This window comes from Enhydra lutris, unplaced genomic scaffold (assembly GCF_002288905.1).
Source record: "Enhydra lutris kenyoni isolate GAN:26980312 unplaced genomic scaffold, ASM228890v2 scaffoldscaffold87, whole genome shotgun sequence".
Taxonomy (NCBI): domain Eukaryota; kingdom Metazoa; phylum Chordata; class Mammalia; order Carnivora; family Mustelidae; genus Enhydra; species Enhydra lutris.
Window position 1 is genome coordinate 762,237 of NW_019154171.1, and position 15,529 is coordinate 777,765.

At 39.8% G+C, this 15,529-nt stretch overlaps 1 protein-coding gene across 1 annotated transcript in view; it reads left to right on the plus strand.

The window, feature by feature from the left end:
* The window catches only part of LOC111161928 (OCA2 melanosomal transmembrane protein), a 469,742-nt gene that overhangs the window by 94,531 nt on the left and 359,682 nt on the right, over positions 1-15,529 (plus strand). Inside the window, exons 8-9 of the mRNA XM_022526004.1 lie at positions 1,716-1,798; positions 3,040-3,193. Of these exons, the coding sequence (XP_022381712.1) occupies positions 1,716-1,798; positions 3,040-3,193 (237 nt within the window). The remainder of the gene's footprint in view (positions 1-1,715; positions 1,799-3,039; positions 3,194-15,529) is intronic.

Consider the following 15,529-nt stretch of genomic DNA (forward strand, 5'->3'; position numbering starts at 1 on the left):
AATGGATTTGATGGGAAGCCATGAGGCAATGGCACCATTATTAGACAAGCCCTATCTTCTGCTTTGTCTTTGACTCTTTTCTCCTTTGTTTAAGACAATTATAAAACATTTCAGTAAAACCAGGTTTGCAAGTTTTTTTATTCAGATGATTTTACTGGGGGGAAACATTCTATATTTGAAAGTAGTTTTTTGTTGTTAAAGCACAATTAAACCTGGGCTTTACCCTTGGTATAGTAGGTACTTCAACATCATAGTTCCCTTGGGTTTGGAAACCCCTGGCTAGACTTGCATAGTTTCCCAAAGCTTCTGTTTCTAAAGTGGTAGGCTCTGTGCCTAGCATCTCCTAGACAAAAACCCTTAGCTCCTGTCCTTTGACGGCAAGGAGAGCCAACAGTGGTGTTGTCACCATGACCCAGAGCCTAGACAAGTCCTGGGCCCTCTGTGTGCATCCTCAACTGTACCCCATGTCCTGGCCTTGATGACTTCTCAGGATTATCATGGTGACTTGTTTGCGAAGTTCGTGGGTTTTCCCTATTATAATCAATAAAGGAAATCCTGCTGGTGCACAATACTATGTCATCCAAAATGAAGGATCCGATGGGTTACTGCACCCCTTGCATTTTCCTGTCATGCAAAGCAGAGTCCACAGAGCAAAGGCCTCATTATGAATGAGGGTCCCATTTCATGGGTGATGGTCTGTGCAGTACCAGTGTTCTAAACTGGTTGCCTTGGCCATGGTCTTAGGATGTAAACTTCACTTCCTCATGTGCGGTGTACAACCAGCTGGCAAGGCCTTTTTGGTAAAGGCAAGGTGGGCATACATCTGCCTGCTCTGTCTGTGGGCCTTGTGTGGAGGAAGATGGGACTCTGCAGCCTGCTGACATAGCTGCCTGTCCACGGGGCTCTACTCTGCTCTAGTGCTCACACACAAATCCAGCTCAGAAACACGAAGAACATTCATAGATTTTTTTCTCATATACACTTTATAAATACTGAAGTGTTTTAAGAGAACGTATGGACTCTCATTTATGCTTTGACCAAATTCAGAGTTCCTATTTTCATTTACTTTATGATTTGTGAGCAGCAAAGCTCCTGTCCTCCTGTTGAAGTTTCCCTGGCCCTTTGGCTACCCCAGGTAGCCCTTCCCTCTCTGCTCATATCTGGCCCCCCTCAGCTGGTTTCTCCACTGCCCTGCTTAGGACAAGAACATGTGAGTTGGGTTTGCTTGCAGCAAAGGAAGCTTCATCCTTGGGTCCTACCTGCCATGGGCTCCTATGACATGGGTATGGAGAGTTTTATGCCTCCAGTTTGCAAGCAGAAAGCAATGCTAAGCATGCATTTCTTATGAATTGCCTCAATGGGCTCAGAAGATCCCAAGTCTCATATAAAGTACAGTGATATCTTTTTATCATAATAAATCAGAGTTAGTTCTATAACTTTGTACCTTTTATACTAATTCTGTATTTGTACTTCTGTATTCTTCTTCTTCTTTTTTTTTTTTTTTTCTTAAAGCCCTCTATGTTGTGTAAATTTCCAGTTCTGCACAGCTTGGAATTGCTAGTGTCAGGGATATGGGAGCTGTGTACAAAGTCCTTGCTGTTCCTCTTTTTCTTCTTTTCTTATTCTAAACTAACATCTACACTGAATAGCACTGAATCCCAGGTGATGGTTCAAGTTCAAAGCCTTACTCTGATATTACATTTCAACTTTTACAGGTCACTCAGAATTGGACCATATTTTTAAATCCAAGAAGAAGTGAGCGCTTGGTGGTGAGCAGGACCTTTGAGATACTGAGCAGGTGGGTCTCAGGTGATCAAGGATCTTGGGAGAAGGTCTCCTCTGGACATTTTCACTTACAATATTTGACCCGTGGGACTCCCATTTTGACAGAAATAGATCAGTTATGTGGTTTGGGTGGAATGCTTTAACTGTATAGACTACAAACATGAAGGATGTAGGAGGACATCATAGCCATGAGCGTCAGGAAATGAGGATTGATTGCAGGGTTCATTTTGAAGCAAATGGTATTTTATAGCTGATGCTTTAATTTCATAATATTATGAAACTCCACAATGGGGAATTCCAGGAAATTTTAGGATTCTTTCTCTTTCTTTAATTCCCCTCTATATTATGTCTTTATGAGTTTGCTATGCCTGCCATAACAAATACCACAGAATGTATGACTCAAACAGTAGAAATTTATTTCCTCAAGGATTCAGCAGGATTTTTCTCTTCAGGTACTCTCTCCTTGGCTGCTTCTTTCCGTGTTTTTCTGTGGACCTCTCTCTCTCTCTCTCTCTCTGTGTGTGTGTCCCAATCCTTTCTTGTAAGGACACTAGCTGTACCGAATTAAGGACCACATTAGTTACCTCATTTTAACTATAAAGACTCTCTCTCCAAATATAGTCACATTCTGAAGTTTTGAGGGTTAGGGTGTCAACATCTATATTTTGGGGACACGGTTCAGCTCAGAATAGTTACTGACTAAACTTTAAGAAAAGTATTTTAGTTTCACCATGCCACATACTGTTGATTACTTAGATGCTTCTTGTTCTGGGAAATTTTCCCCACCATCTGTGACAACCTGTCTACGTGTTCTCAAGTTGCACATGACCCTTTTTTGAATCTCCCACATGTGAGAATGTTGGCTATTCTATTTGTTAGCAGGTAAAGCAGTCAGTGTGTAATGAGAAGAGAGAAAATTAAATGGCTAGAACCAATCTGAAAGTCCTTCCTCCCTGTTAGTTGTTGGAATGGCACCTGCCACAAGGCAGACACTGCCAGATGAGGGCTGAGGGGCCTATGTCAAATGGATCTGGCCATAGGGAGGCTGTGCCTGCATCTTACACTGCTCATATGCACTCAGATCTCCTCATCTGCCAGGTCAGACATTGGGCTAAATCACTGTGAGGTCATTTTGGGCTCTGGTTATGGCCATGGATGACTTGCGTTGGGAAGGACACCAAGGAAGCAAGCACTAATTGTCCACTAGAGTGTGGTTTCCCTTACTAATGGTAATATCTTTGCTTCATTCTGCAGAGATACTGTTTCTATCAGCATTCGAGCCTCCCTCCAGCAGACACAGACCGTTCCTCTTTTGATGTCTCATCAGTACCTCCGTGCAAGCATAGAAGCACAAGTGACCATTGCTGTGGTCATCCTTGCTGGGGTCTACATGCTGATTATATTTGAGGTAACTTTCATGCCAGCTCTCTAAGATTTATTTGTGCTCACAGGTAAGTGTCTTTCAACATACAGGTGCTCTGGATGGGCTCAGATCTGCTTCTTAATCACACTGCAATGACATTTTTGCTAAAAAGGAAGATTTCCATCATTCTAGGTAGGAATTGATCTGTACTGGAATATTCACTGAATCATGGCAACTGGCTCATGCAAGATGAGTTTTAGCAGGCCCCAGTAAAAGTTACTTGAGAAAACTGAATATGGACGTGATTTTCTCACTCTCACTCTGCTGTTCACTTGAAGTGTGATGCTGAGGGTGTAAGTGTTGAATCTCTCTGAAATGCATATTAAAATGCCTCCTATTTGCATCATAGGATTGTGTATATTACAGGCCACTTAGGCCACATGGAGGGAGGGATTATTATCTTTTATGTTTATCAACTCAGCTAATGAGTTAATAATGCTATAAACATTGGAATCACTACATTTGTATCTTTGGGGGTAAATACCCAGTAGTGCAATTGCAGGGTTATAGGGTAGCTCTATTTTTAAATTTTTGAGGAATCTCCACACTATATTCCAAAGTAGCTGCACCAACTGGCATTCCCACCAACAGTGTAAGAGGGTTCTCCTACTCCACATCCTCTCCAACACTTGTTGTTTCTTGTCTTGTTAATTTTGGCCATTCTAACTGGTGTAAGGTGGTATCTCAATGTGGTTTTGATTTGAATCTCTCTGATGGCTAATAATGATGAATATTTCTTCATGTGTCTGTTAGCCATTTGTATGTCTTCTTTGGAGAAGTGTCTGTTCATGTCTTCCGCACATTTTTTTGATGTGATTATCTGTTTTTTGAGTGTTTAGTTTGAGGAGTTCTTTCTAGATCTTGGATATCAGCCCTTTGGCTGTAGCGTCATTAGCAAATATGTTCTCCCATTCTGTGGGTTGCCTCTTTGTTTTGTCGAGTGTTTTCTTTGCTGTGCAGGAGATTTTGGTCTTGATGAAGTCCCAAAGTTCATTTTCACTTTTATTTCCTTTGCCTTTGGAGATGTGTCTTGAAAGAAGTTGCTGTGGCCGATGTTGAAGAGGTTACTGCCCATGTTCTCCTCTAGGATTTTGGTAGATTCTTCCCTCACATTGAGGTCTTTTATCCATTTTGAGTTTATCTTTGTGTATGGTGTAAGAGAATGGTTGAGTTTCATTCTTCTATACATAGCTGTCCAATTTTCCCAGCACCATTTATTGAAGAGACTGTCTTTCTTCAATTGGATATTTTTTCCTGCTTTGTTGAAGATTATTTGACCACACGGAGTCCATATCTGGGCTCTCTACTCTGTTCCACTGGTCAATGTGTCTGTTTTTGTGCCAGTACTATGCTGTCTTGATGATCACAGCTTTGTAGTAAAGCTTGAAATCAGGCAACATGATACCCCAGCTTTGTTTTTCTTTTTCAACATTTCCTTAGCAATTCAGGGTCTTTTCTGGTTCCATACAAATTTTAGGATTGTTTGGTCCAACACTTTGAAAAATGCCAAAAATTGAATTTTGATCAGGATGGCATTGAAAGTATAGATTGCTCTAGTCAGCATAGACATTTCAATAATGTTTATTCTTCCGATCCATTAGCATGGAATGCTTTTCCATCTTTTTGTGTCTTCTTCAATTTCTTTCATGAGTGTTCTGTATTTCCTCAAGTACAGATCCTTTTCCTCTTTGGTTAGATTTATTCCCAGATATCTTACAGTTCTTGGTGCTATAGTAAATGGAATCGATTCTCTAATTTCGCTTTCTTTTTTTTTTTTTTTTTTAAAGATTTTATTTACTTATTTGACAGAGAGAGATCACAAGTAGGCAGAGAGGCAGGCAGAGAGAGAGGAAGGGAAGCAGGCTTCCTGCTGAGCAGAGAGCCCGATGTGGGGCTCGATCCCAGGACCCTGAGATCATGACCTGAGCCGAAGGCAGCGGCTTAACCCACTGAGCCACCCAGGCGCCCCTAATTTCGCTTTCTATATTTTCATTGCTAGTGTGTAAGAAAGCAACTGATTTCGGGAAATTGATTTTGGGTCCTGCCACATTACTGAATTGCTGTATGAGTTCTAGTAGTTTGAGGGTGGAGTCTTTTGGGTTTTTCCATATAAAGTATCATGTCATCTGCGAAGAGAGAGAGTTTGACTTCTTCTTTGCCAATTTGAATACCTTTTATTTCTTTTCGTTGTCTGATTTCTGTTGCTAGGATTTCTAGTACTATTTTGAACAAGAGTAGGAGAGTGGGAATCCTTGTCATGTTACTGATCTCAATGGGAAAGTTGTCAGCTTTTCCCCATGGAGAATGATATTTGCTGTGGGTTTTTCATAGATAGATTTGATGAAGTTGGGAATGTTCCCTCTATCCCTATATTGTGAAGTGTTTTAATCAGGAATGAATGCTGTATTTTGTCAAATGCTTTTTCTGCATCAATTGAGAGGACCATGTGGTTCTTCTCTCTTCTCTTATTGATTTGTTCTGTCACACTGATTGATTTGTGAATGTTGAACCACCCTTGCATCCCATGAATAAATCCCACCTGGTCATGGTGGATAATCTTTTTAATGTGCTGTTGGATCCTATTAGATAGGATCTTGTTGAGAATCTTGGCATCCATATTCATCAGGGATATGGGTCTGAAATTCTCCTTTTTGATGGGGTGTTTGCCTGGTTTGGGGACAGGGTAATGCTGGCTTCATAAAAAGAGTCTGGAAGTTTTCCTTCTCTTTCTGTTTTTTTTGAAACAGCTTCAGGAGAATAAACATTATTTCTTCTTTAAAGAAATAATGTTTGGTAGAATTCCCCAGGGAATCTCTCAGGTCCTGGGCTCTTGTTTTTTGGGAGTTTTTTGATCACTGCTTCAATCTTGTTATTAGATATTGGTCTATTCAGGTTGTCAGTTTCTTCCTGTTTCAGTCTTGGAAGTTTATAGGTTTCCAGGAATGCATCCATTTCTTTTAGGTTACTTAACTTATTGGCATATAACTGTTGATAATAATTTCTGATGATTGTTTCTATTTCCTTGGTGTTAGTTGTGGTCTCTCCCTTTTCATTCATTATTTATTAATTTAGGTCCTTTCTCTTTTGTTTTGGATTAGTTTGGCTAGTGGTTTATTGATCTTATTGATTCTTTCAATGAACCAGCTTCTAGTTTCATTGATGTGCTCTACTGTATCTCTAGTTTCTATCTCATTGGTCTCTGCTCTAATCTTGATTATTTCCCTTCCCGTGTGTGGGGTTGGTTTAATTTGTTGTTGGTTTTACAGTTCTTTAAGGTGTAAAGAGAACTGCTGTATTCTGTTTTTTTCACTTTTTTTGAGCGAGGCTTAGATGACTATGTATTTCCCCCTTGGATCACCTTTGCTGTATTCCATAGGTTTTGGACCAATGTCCTCATTCTCATTGGTTTCCATGAATTGTTGAAGTTCTTCTTTGATTTCCTGGTTGATCCAAACATTCTTAAGCATGATGGTCTTTAGCTTCCAAGTTTTTAAATTTCTTTCAAACTTTCTCTTGTGGTTGAGTTCCAGTTTCAAAGCATTATGATTAGAGAATATGCAGGGAATAATTGCAATCTTTGGTATTGGTTGAGACCTGATATGTGACACAGTATGTGGTCTATTCTGGAGAAAGTTCCCTGTGTACTTGAGAAGAATGAGTATTCTGTTGTATATATCTATGAGGTCCATCTGGTCCAAAGTGTCATTCAAAGCTCTTGTTTCTTTATTGATTTTCTGCTTGGATGATCTATTATTGAGAATGATGTGTTAAGATCACCTACAATTAATGTATTCATATCAATATGACTATTTTGATTACAGTTGGCTTTTATAGGTTGTTGCTTCCATATTGGAGGCATAAATATTTATAATCGTAAGATCTTCTTGGTGGATAGACCCTTGAAGAATGATGTAATGTCCTTCTGTATCTCTGATTACAATCTTTAGCTTAAAATCTAATTTATCTGATTTGAGAATCACTACCCCAACTTTCTTTTGAGGCTCATTGGCATTTAAGATGCTTTTCCATCCCTTCATTTTCATTCTGGATGTAGCTTTAGGTTCCAAATGTGTCTCCTGTAGACAGGACATGGACAGTTCTTGTCGTTTTATTCAGTCTGCAACCCTGTGCTGTTTTATGGGAGCATTTAAGCCATTCACATTGAGAGTGATTATTGAAAGATAAGTTTTTTATTGACATCATGTTGCCCGTGAAGTCCTTGTTTCTATAGATAGTCTCTGTAAATTTCTGTTCTATGTCACTCTTGGGTTCTTTCTTCTTTTATAGAACCCCTCCTTACTGTTTCTTGTAGTGCTGGCTTGGTGGTCACATGCTCTTTTAAACCTTGCTGGTCTTGGAAGCTTTATCTCTCCATCCATTTTGAATGTCAACCTTGCTGCATAATGTATTCTTGGCTGCATGTTCTTCTCATTTAGTGCCCTGAATATGTCTTGCCAGCCCCTTCTGGCTTGCTGGGTTTCTCTGGACAGGTCTGATGTTATTCTGATGGTCCTCCCTCTGTACGTAAGGAATCTCTTCCCCTTATCTCCCTTAAGACTTCCTGTCTAAAATTATGATTCGTGAATTTCACAATTAAGTGTCTGGATGTCTTTCTAGACTTGTTGATCTTGGGGGGTGTCCTTTCTGCTCCTAGAACAGGAACACTTATTTCATTCCCCAAGTTGGGGAAATTTTCATCCAGAATTTGTTCAACTATATCTTCTAGTCTTCTCTATCCACCCCCTCAGGGATCCCAATAATTCTGACGTTGAAACTTTTCATGGTATCATTTATTTCCCTAATTCTTTTTTCATGGCTTCTAAGGTGTTTGTTCCAGGCCTCCTTCTGATGCTTCTTTTCTATCAGTTTGTCTTCTAGATCACTAATTCTATCTTCTGCCTCAGTTACCCTAGCTGTTAGAGTATTTAAATTAGATTGGATCTCCTTGATAGCATTTTTAACTTCTGTCAGATCATCCTTCACTTCTGCCCTTAGAGATTCTATGTTGTCATTAATGGTCTTCTCCAACCTAGCCATTGCCTGGATAATTGTTACCCTAAATTCCCTTTCCAATATACCATTTATGTCCATATCCAATAGTTCTGTGGCAGAGGGCACAGTCTCTGAATTTTTCCTCTGTTCGGTGTTCCTCCTCCTAGTCATTTTGGTGAGAGGTGGTTGAGGGGATGTACAACTGAATATATCAACTACGATCCAGGCAAGGTGCACCCTGGAAAGTTTCAGAGCAATTGGAAGTCACTACCAAAAAGAAAGATAAAAGAAAAAAAGAGAGAGAAAAGAAAACCCAGTTAAAATGAGCCCCAGAAGTAAGATTTATGAAGTATATAATCAAAAACGATAAAAAAGACCATCAAAAGTAAAAGATAAGAAAAAAAACTAGCCAAAATGAACCCCAAGAATAAGATTAATATAGCACAGAACAAAAACAAATACACAGAAACAATGACAGAAGAATTAGATGGGAGGTTGGTTATAAACCCTTGATGTGGGTGAGGAAGGTTATTTTGGTCCTTCCTGGGTGTATCTTGTTATCTTTGTTAAAGGACTCAACTTTCCAGAGATATAGGGAAATTAAAACTGGTTTGTATATAGGGGTAGTATTGAATAGAGGAAAAGTATTACCTTGAAGCTTATATCTATATGTATATTAAAAAAAGAAAGAAAGAAAAAGAAACAGGTATATGTATAAAAAAGGTCAAGTTAAAAAGTTAAAAGTATTAAAACCTCTATTTGTAATGGTAAGTAGGTTAAGAAAATTAAAAGAACAAGAATCATGAGATCGAATTTAAAGAAAGAAAGAGAAAGAAAGAAAGAGAAAGAAAGAAAGAAAGGAAGGAAGGAAGAAAGAAAGAGAAGTCGTATCTATGAAATATACAGGTTTTAGGGCAATACCAGGAGCTTAATATATTATTTTCCCTTGATGTTGGGATTTACAGTTTTATGGAGACCCTGTGGTTGTTGTCTTCTTGTTCATTTGGCTTGTCTTCTGGGGGAGGGGTGTGCCACACTGTTTTTCAGTCAGTCTTGCTTGGGCTGAGTTGCTCTGCCTCCTATCAAGGGGCTGGACTTTGTGGAAACCAGTTTTTCAGGCTTTTGTTTCTTTGGAGATTTTTGTTCTTTGGCGGCTTTTTGTGGCTTTTTGGGAGTTTAGTGGAAAATAAACTGTCTGCACCCAGACCTCCACCTCAGAGAGAAGCCTCAGTGTGCTCCCTTCTGTGTGGTCCAGAACACACAGACTCCCCCTCTGCAAACTCCATTGAACACTGCAAACTCCCACAGGTGGTGCACACCCCCAGCCACCATCCCAGTGGTCACCCGAGGCCCCACTTGTCTCTGCACCCCTATGCTACTAAAGCCCAAGCAATTTTGGTTGGGATGGGGGCAATTCCAGTGGCTGCCATTGTGGGGACTGCTGTCTGGCGTCCAGGCCAACGCTGGGTGCACTCACACCGGACAGCTGTGCAGGTAGCAGAAGGTATGGGCCTACGGTCCCTGACCAGATTCCATGCTGGTTTCTCTCAGGCACAAGCTGGGTGCATTAAGACCCCACAGTCATGCAGGTCATGGAATGCTGCAGGCCTAGAGACTGCTGGCTGGTGCCCACATTAGGCTCTTTCAGGCACAGGTGGGAGTGCATCCAGCCCGAGCAGTGGTGCAAGCAGTGGAAAGCCACGGGCCCAGGGACCACAGACAGGAGGCCCCGCTCGACTCTCTCTGGCATGGGCAGTTGTTGATGGTGACCGTCCTGGGACCGTGGGCTTAGGCCCATACCCATGACCACCCGATTCCACCAGTTACCCCTTAAGATCTTTTGCTCTTTTTGAGTGCTTTTAATCGGACTCCAAGTTAATGCTGGTCCCCAATCACAGGGCACTTTCATATTGGGGTATTACTTTCCAATTGTTTCTTCTGGTGGCTCCCTCCCCCTTCTGTTTATCCTCTGATATCAGTTTGAGCATTCCCACTCTACTTTATCTCTCCACTGATGATATTTTTCCCCCATAGAGATCCAGAAGTGTATAATCTTACATCTCAGGCTGATTTCATGGGTGTTCAGAGTGTTCTGGTAGATATTTAGCTCACTTTAGGGACTGGTTAAAACAGGGTCTCCTACTTCTTTGCCTTCTTGCCCATCCCAAGTCAATAGCTGTATTAATAACCATTCAGAAAAAATTTTTCCCTCCCTCTCAGCAGCCATGTTAAAGGTAATAAAAGTCCTGAAGAGAAGTCAGTTCAACATGGCTTCTACACTGACAGAAACAAAAAGCAAACTGTTGAGAAGAAACCAGAAAATTAATTCGTTGATATGGCTCATTAAGGATACCCTTAGATTCTTTTTAATAATTTCTGAAAATTCAATTAACATATACTACATTATTTGTTTCAGAGCTAGAATTTAGTCATTCATCAGTTGCATTTAACACCCAGTGCTCACTACTTCAAGTGCCCTCCTTAATGCTCATCAACTAATTACCCCTTTTCTCCTCCCACCTCCTCTCTAGCAACCCTCACTATGTTCCCTATAGTTAAGAGTCTCTTATGGTTTGTTTCCCTCTCTATTTTTCTCTTATTGTACTTTTCCATCCCTTCCCATAAGATCATCTGTTTTGTTTCTTAAATTCCACGTGTGAGTGAAATCATTTCATACTTGTCTTTCTCTGACTTATTTTGCTTAGCATAATTCCCTCTAGCTCCATCCACATCACTGCAAATGGCAAGATTTCATTCTTTTTTTGATAGCCAATTAATATTCCATTGTCTATATACACTGCTTCTTCTTTCTCCATTTATCTTTCGATGGACATTTGGGCTCTTTCCATTGTTTGGCTATTGTGGACATTGCTGTCATAAACATTGGGGTGCATGTGCCCCTTTGGATCACTACATCTGTATCTTTGTGGTAATAGTATTTCAATTTCAATAAAAAGCTCTACTTTCAACTTTTTGAGGAACCTCCATACTGTCTTCCAGAGTGGCTGCACCAGCTTTCATTCCCACCAACAGTGTAAGAGGGTTCCCCTTTCTCTGCATCCTCACCAACATCTGTTGTTTCCTGACTTATTAATTTTAGCAATACTGACTGGTGTGAGAGGATACAAAATGAGATACTCATTGTGGTTTTGATTTGTATTTTCCTGATGCAGAGTGGTGTGGCGCATTTTTTCATGGGTCTGTTGGACCTTTTTTTTTTTTTTAAGATTTTATTTGTTTATTTGACAGAGAGAATGAGAGAATATAAGTTATTCAGGAAAGAGAAAGAGAGAAAGAAAGAGAATGAGAATGAGCAGGGGAGGGGCAGAGGGAAAAGCAGAGTCCCTTTTGAGCAAGGAGCCTGAACCAGGGATCATGACCTGAGCCTAAGACAGACACTTAACCAACTGAGGCACCCAGTCATCTCTCTGTTGGCCATTTGTATGTCTTCTTTGGAGAAAGGTATGTTCATGTCTTCTGTTCATTTCTTGACTGGATTATTTGTTTTTTTCTGTGTTGAGTTTGATAAGTTCTTTTTTTTTTGATAAGTTCTTTATAGATTTTGGTACTAGTCTTTTATCTTATAGGTCGTTTGCAAATATTTTCTCCCATTCCATAGGTTGCCTTTTAGTTTTTTTTTAATTTTTATTTATTTTTTAAATTTCTTTTCGTGTTCCAGAATTCATTGTTTATGTACCACACCCAGTACTCCATGCAATACATACCCTCCATAATACTCACCACCAGGCTCACCCAACTTCCCTCCACCCACCCCTCCAAAACCCTCAGATTGTTTTTCAGAGTCCATAGTGTCTCATGGTTTGTCTCCCCTTCCAATTTCCCCCAACTCCCTTCTCTTCTTCATCTCCCCCTGTCCTCTGTGTTATTTCTTATGCTCCACAAATATGGTTTCATTTATTTGTGGAGCCTTTTAGTTTTTTTTGGCTATTTCTCTTGCTGTGCAAAAGCTTTTATCTTGAAGTTCCAATAGTTCATTTTTGCTTTTGTTTCCCTTGTCTTTGGAGATGTGTCTAGAAAGAAGTTGCTGTGGCTGAGGTCAAAGACGTTACTCCTTGTGTTCTCTTCTAAGATTTTGATGGATTCCTGTCTCACATTTACATTTTTCATCCACTTTAAGTTTATTTTTGTGTATGGTGTAAGAAAGTGGTCCATTATCATTCTGCTGCATGTGGCTGTCCAATTTTCCCAAAACCATTTGTTGAAGAGGTTGTCTTTTTTCCATCAAATATTCTTTCCTGCCTTGTTGAAGATTAGTTGGCTCTAGAGTTAAAGGTCCATTTCTGGGGTTTCTATTCCGTTCTACTAATCTATGTGTCTGTTTTTGTGCCAGTACCATACTGTCCTTATGATTACAGCTTTGTAATACAGCTTAAAGTTTGGAATTGTGAAGCTACTAGCTCTAGTTTTCTTTTTCAACATTACTTTGGCTATTTGATGGGGGGAGATAGTTCTTCCGTGGTTCCATGCAAATTTTAGGATTGTTTGTTCCAGGTCTGTGAAAAATACCAGTGGTATTTTGATAGGGATTGCATTGAATGTGTAGATTGCTCTGGGTAGCATAGACATTTTAACAAGGTTTGTTCTACCAACCCACAAGCATGGAATGTTTTTCATTTCTTTGTGTCTTCCTCAATTTCCTTCAAAAGTGTTCTATTGTTTTCAGGGCACAGATCCTTTACCTTTTTGGTTATATTTATGCCTAGGTATCTTATGGTTTTTGGTGCAATTGTATACTGGGTCAATTCCTTGATTTCCTTTTTTTCTGCTTCATTGTTAGTGTATAGAAATGCAAGTGAATTCTGTGTATTGATTTTATATCCTGCCAATTTGCTGAAATCCTGTATGAGTTCTAGCAATTTTTGGATGGAGTATTTTGGGTTTTCTACAAAAAACATCATGTCCTCTGTGAAGAGTGAAAGTTTGACTTCTTTGGTGATTCGGATGTCTTTTATTTCCTTTTGTTGTCTGATTGCTGATGTAGAATTTCCAGTACTATGGTAAACAACAGTGGTAAGAGTGGACATCCATTTCATTTTCCTAAGCTTAGGGGAAAAGCTCTCAGTTTTTCCCCATTGAGGATATTTGCTGTGAGTCTTTCATATATGGCTTTTATGATTTTGAGGTATGGTCCCTCTTTCCTTACACTGCAGAGAGTTTTTATCGAGAAAGGATGCTGGGGGGCACCTGGGTGGCTCAGTGGGTTAAAGCTTCTCCCTTCAGCTCACGTCATGATCCCAGGGTCCTGGGATCGAGCCCCACATCAGGCTCTCTGCTCCATGGGGAGCCTGCTTCCTCCTCTCTCTCTCTCTCTCTCTGCCTGCCTCTCTGTCTACTTGTGATCTATCAAATAAATACATAAAATCTTTTTTAAAAAAGAAAGGATGTTGTATTTTGTCAAATGCCTTTTCTTTATCTATTGAGACAATCATATGGTTCTTGTCCATTCTTTTATTAATGTGTTGTATCAAATTGATTTATTTGTGGCTGTGAACCACCCTTGCAACCCAGGAATAAATCCCACTTAGTGGGGCACATATAACCCAGATTACTTGGTCATGGTGAATGATACTTTTAATGCACTGTTGGATCCTATTAGCTAGTATCTTGGTGAGAGTTTTTGCATTCATGTTCATCAGGGATTATTGGTCTGTAATTCTCCTTTTTGGTGGAGTCTTTGGTTTTGGGACCAAGGTAATGCGGCCTCATAGAACGAGTTTGGAAGTTTTCCTCCATTTCTATTTTTTGGAACAGTTTTAGAAAAATAAGTATTAAATATTCTTTAAATATTTAGTATAATTCTGCTGGGAGGCCATCTGGTCCTAGACTCCTGTTTTTGGGAAATTTTTGATTATTGCTTCAGTTTCTTTGCTGCCTATGGGTCTGTTCAGATTTTCTATTTCTTCATGTTTCAGTTTTGGTAGGTTACATGTTCCAGGAATGTATCCACTTTTTCCAGATTGCCTAATTTTGTGGCATATAATTGCTTATAATATTCTTTTATAATTGTTTCTCTTTCCGTGGTGTTAGTTGAGATCTCTCCTCTTTCATTATGATTTTATTTATTTGGGTCCTTTCTCTTTTATTTTTGATAAGTCTGGCTAGGGGTTTATTGATTTTATTAATTCTTTCAAGGAACCAGCTTCTAGTTTCATTGATCTGTTCTACTGTTTTGTTTTGATTTCTGTATCATTGCTTTCTGCTCTGATCTTATTACTCTTCTCCTGATAGATTTAGGCTTTATTTGCTGTTCTTTTTTTTTTTTTTAAAATATTTATTCTCTTTTTAAAAAAAATTTTAAATTTATTTTCAGCGTAACAGTATTCAGTTTTTGCACCACACCCAGTGCTCCATGTAATCCATGCCCTCTCCAATACCCACCACCTGGTTCCCCCAACCTCCCACACCCCACCCCTTCAAAACCCTCAGATTGTTTTTCAGAGTCCATAGTCTCTCATGGTTCACCTCCCCTTCCAATTTCCCTCAACTTCCTTCTCCTCTCTAACTCCCCTTGTCCTCCATGCTATTTGTTATGCTCCACAAATAAGTGAAACCATATGATAATTGACTCTCTCTGCTTTACTTATTTCATTCAGCATAATCTCTTCCAGTCCCGCCCATGTTGCTACAAAAGTTGGGTATTCATCCTTTCTGATGGAGGCATAATACTCCATAGTGTATATGGACCACATCTTCCTTATCCATTCGTCCGTTGAAGGGCATCTTGGTTCTTTCCACAGTTTGGCGACCGTGGCCATTGCTGCTATAAACATTGGGGTACAGATGGCCCTTCTTTTCACTACATCTGTATCTTTGGGGTAAATATCCATCAGAATCCTAGAGGAGAATATAGGCAGTAACCTCTTCGACATCAGCCACAGCAACTTCTTTCAAGATATGTCTCCAAAGGCAAAGGAAACAAAAGCGAAAATGAACTATTGGGACTTCATCAAAATCAAAAGCTTCTGCACTGCAAAGGAAACAGTCAATAAAACAAAGAGGCAACCCACGGAATGGGAGAAGATATTTGCAAATGACAGTACAGACAAAAGATTGATACCCAGGATCTATAAAGAACTCCTCAAACTCAACACACACAAAACAGACAATCATATCAAAAAAAGGGCCTCCTTCTCCCTCTCCCTCTGTCCCTCCTCCCTGCCTGTTGTCTCTCTTTCAAATAAATAAAATCTTTTTTTTAAAAGATTTTATTTGACAGACAGAGATCACAAGTAGGCAGAGATGCAGGCAGGGAGAGAGAGAGAGAAGCAGGCTCCCTACTGTGCAGAGAGCCCGATGTGGGACTCAATC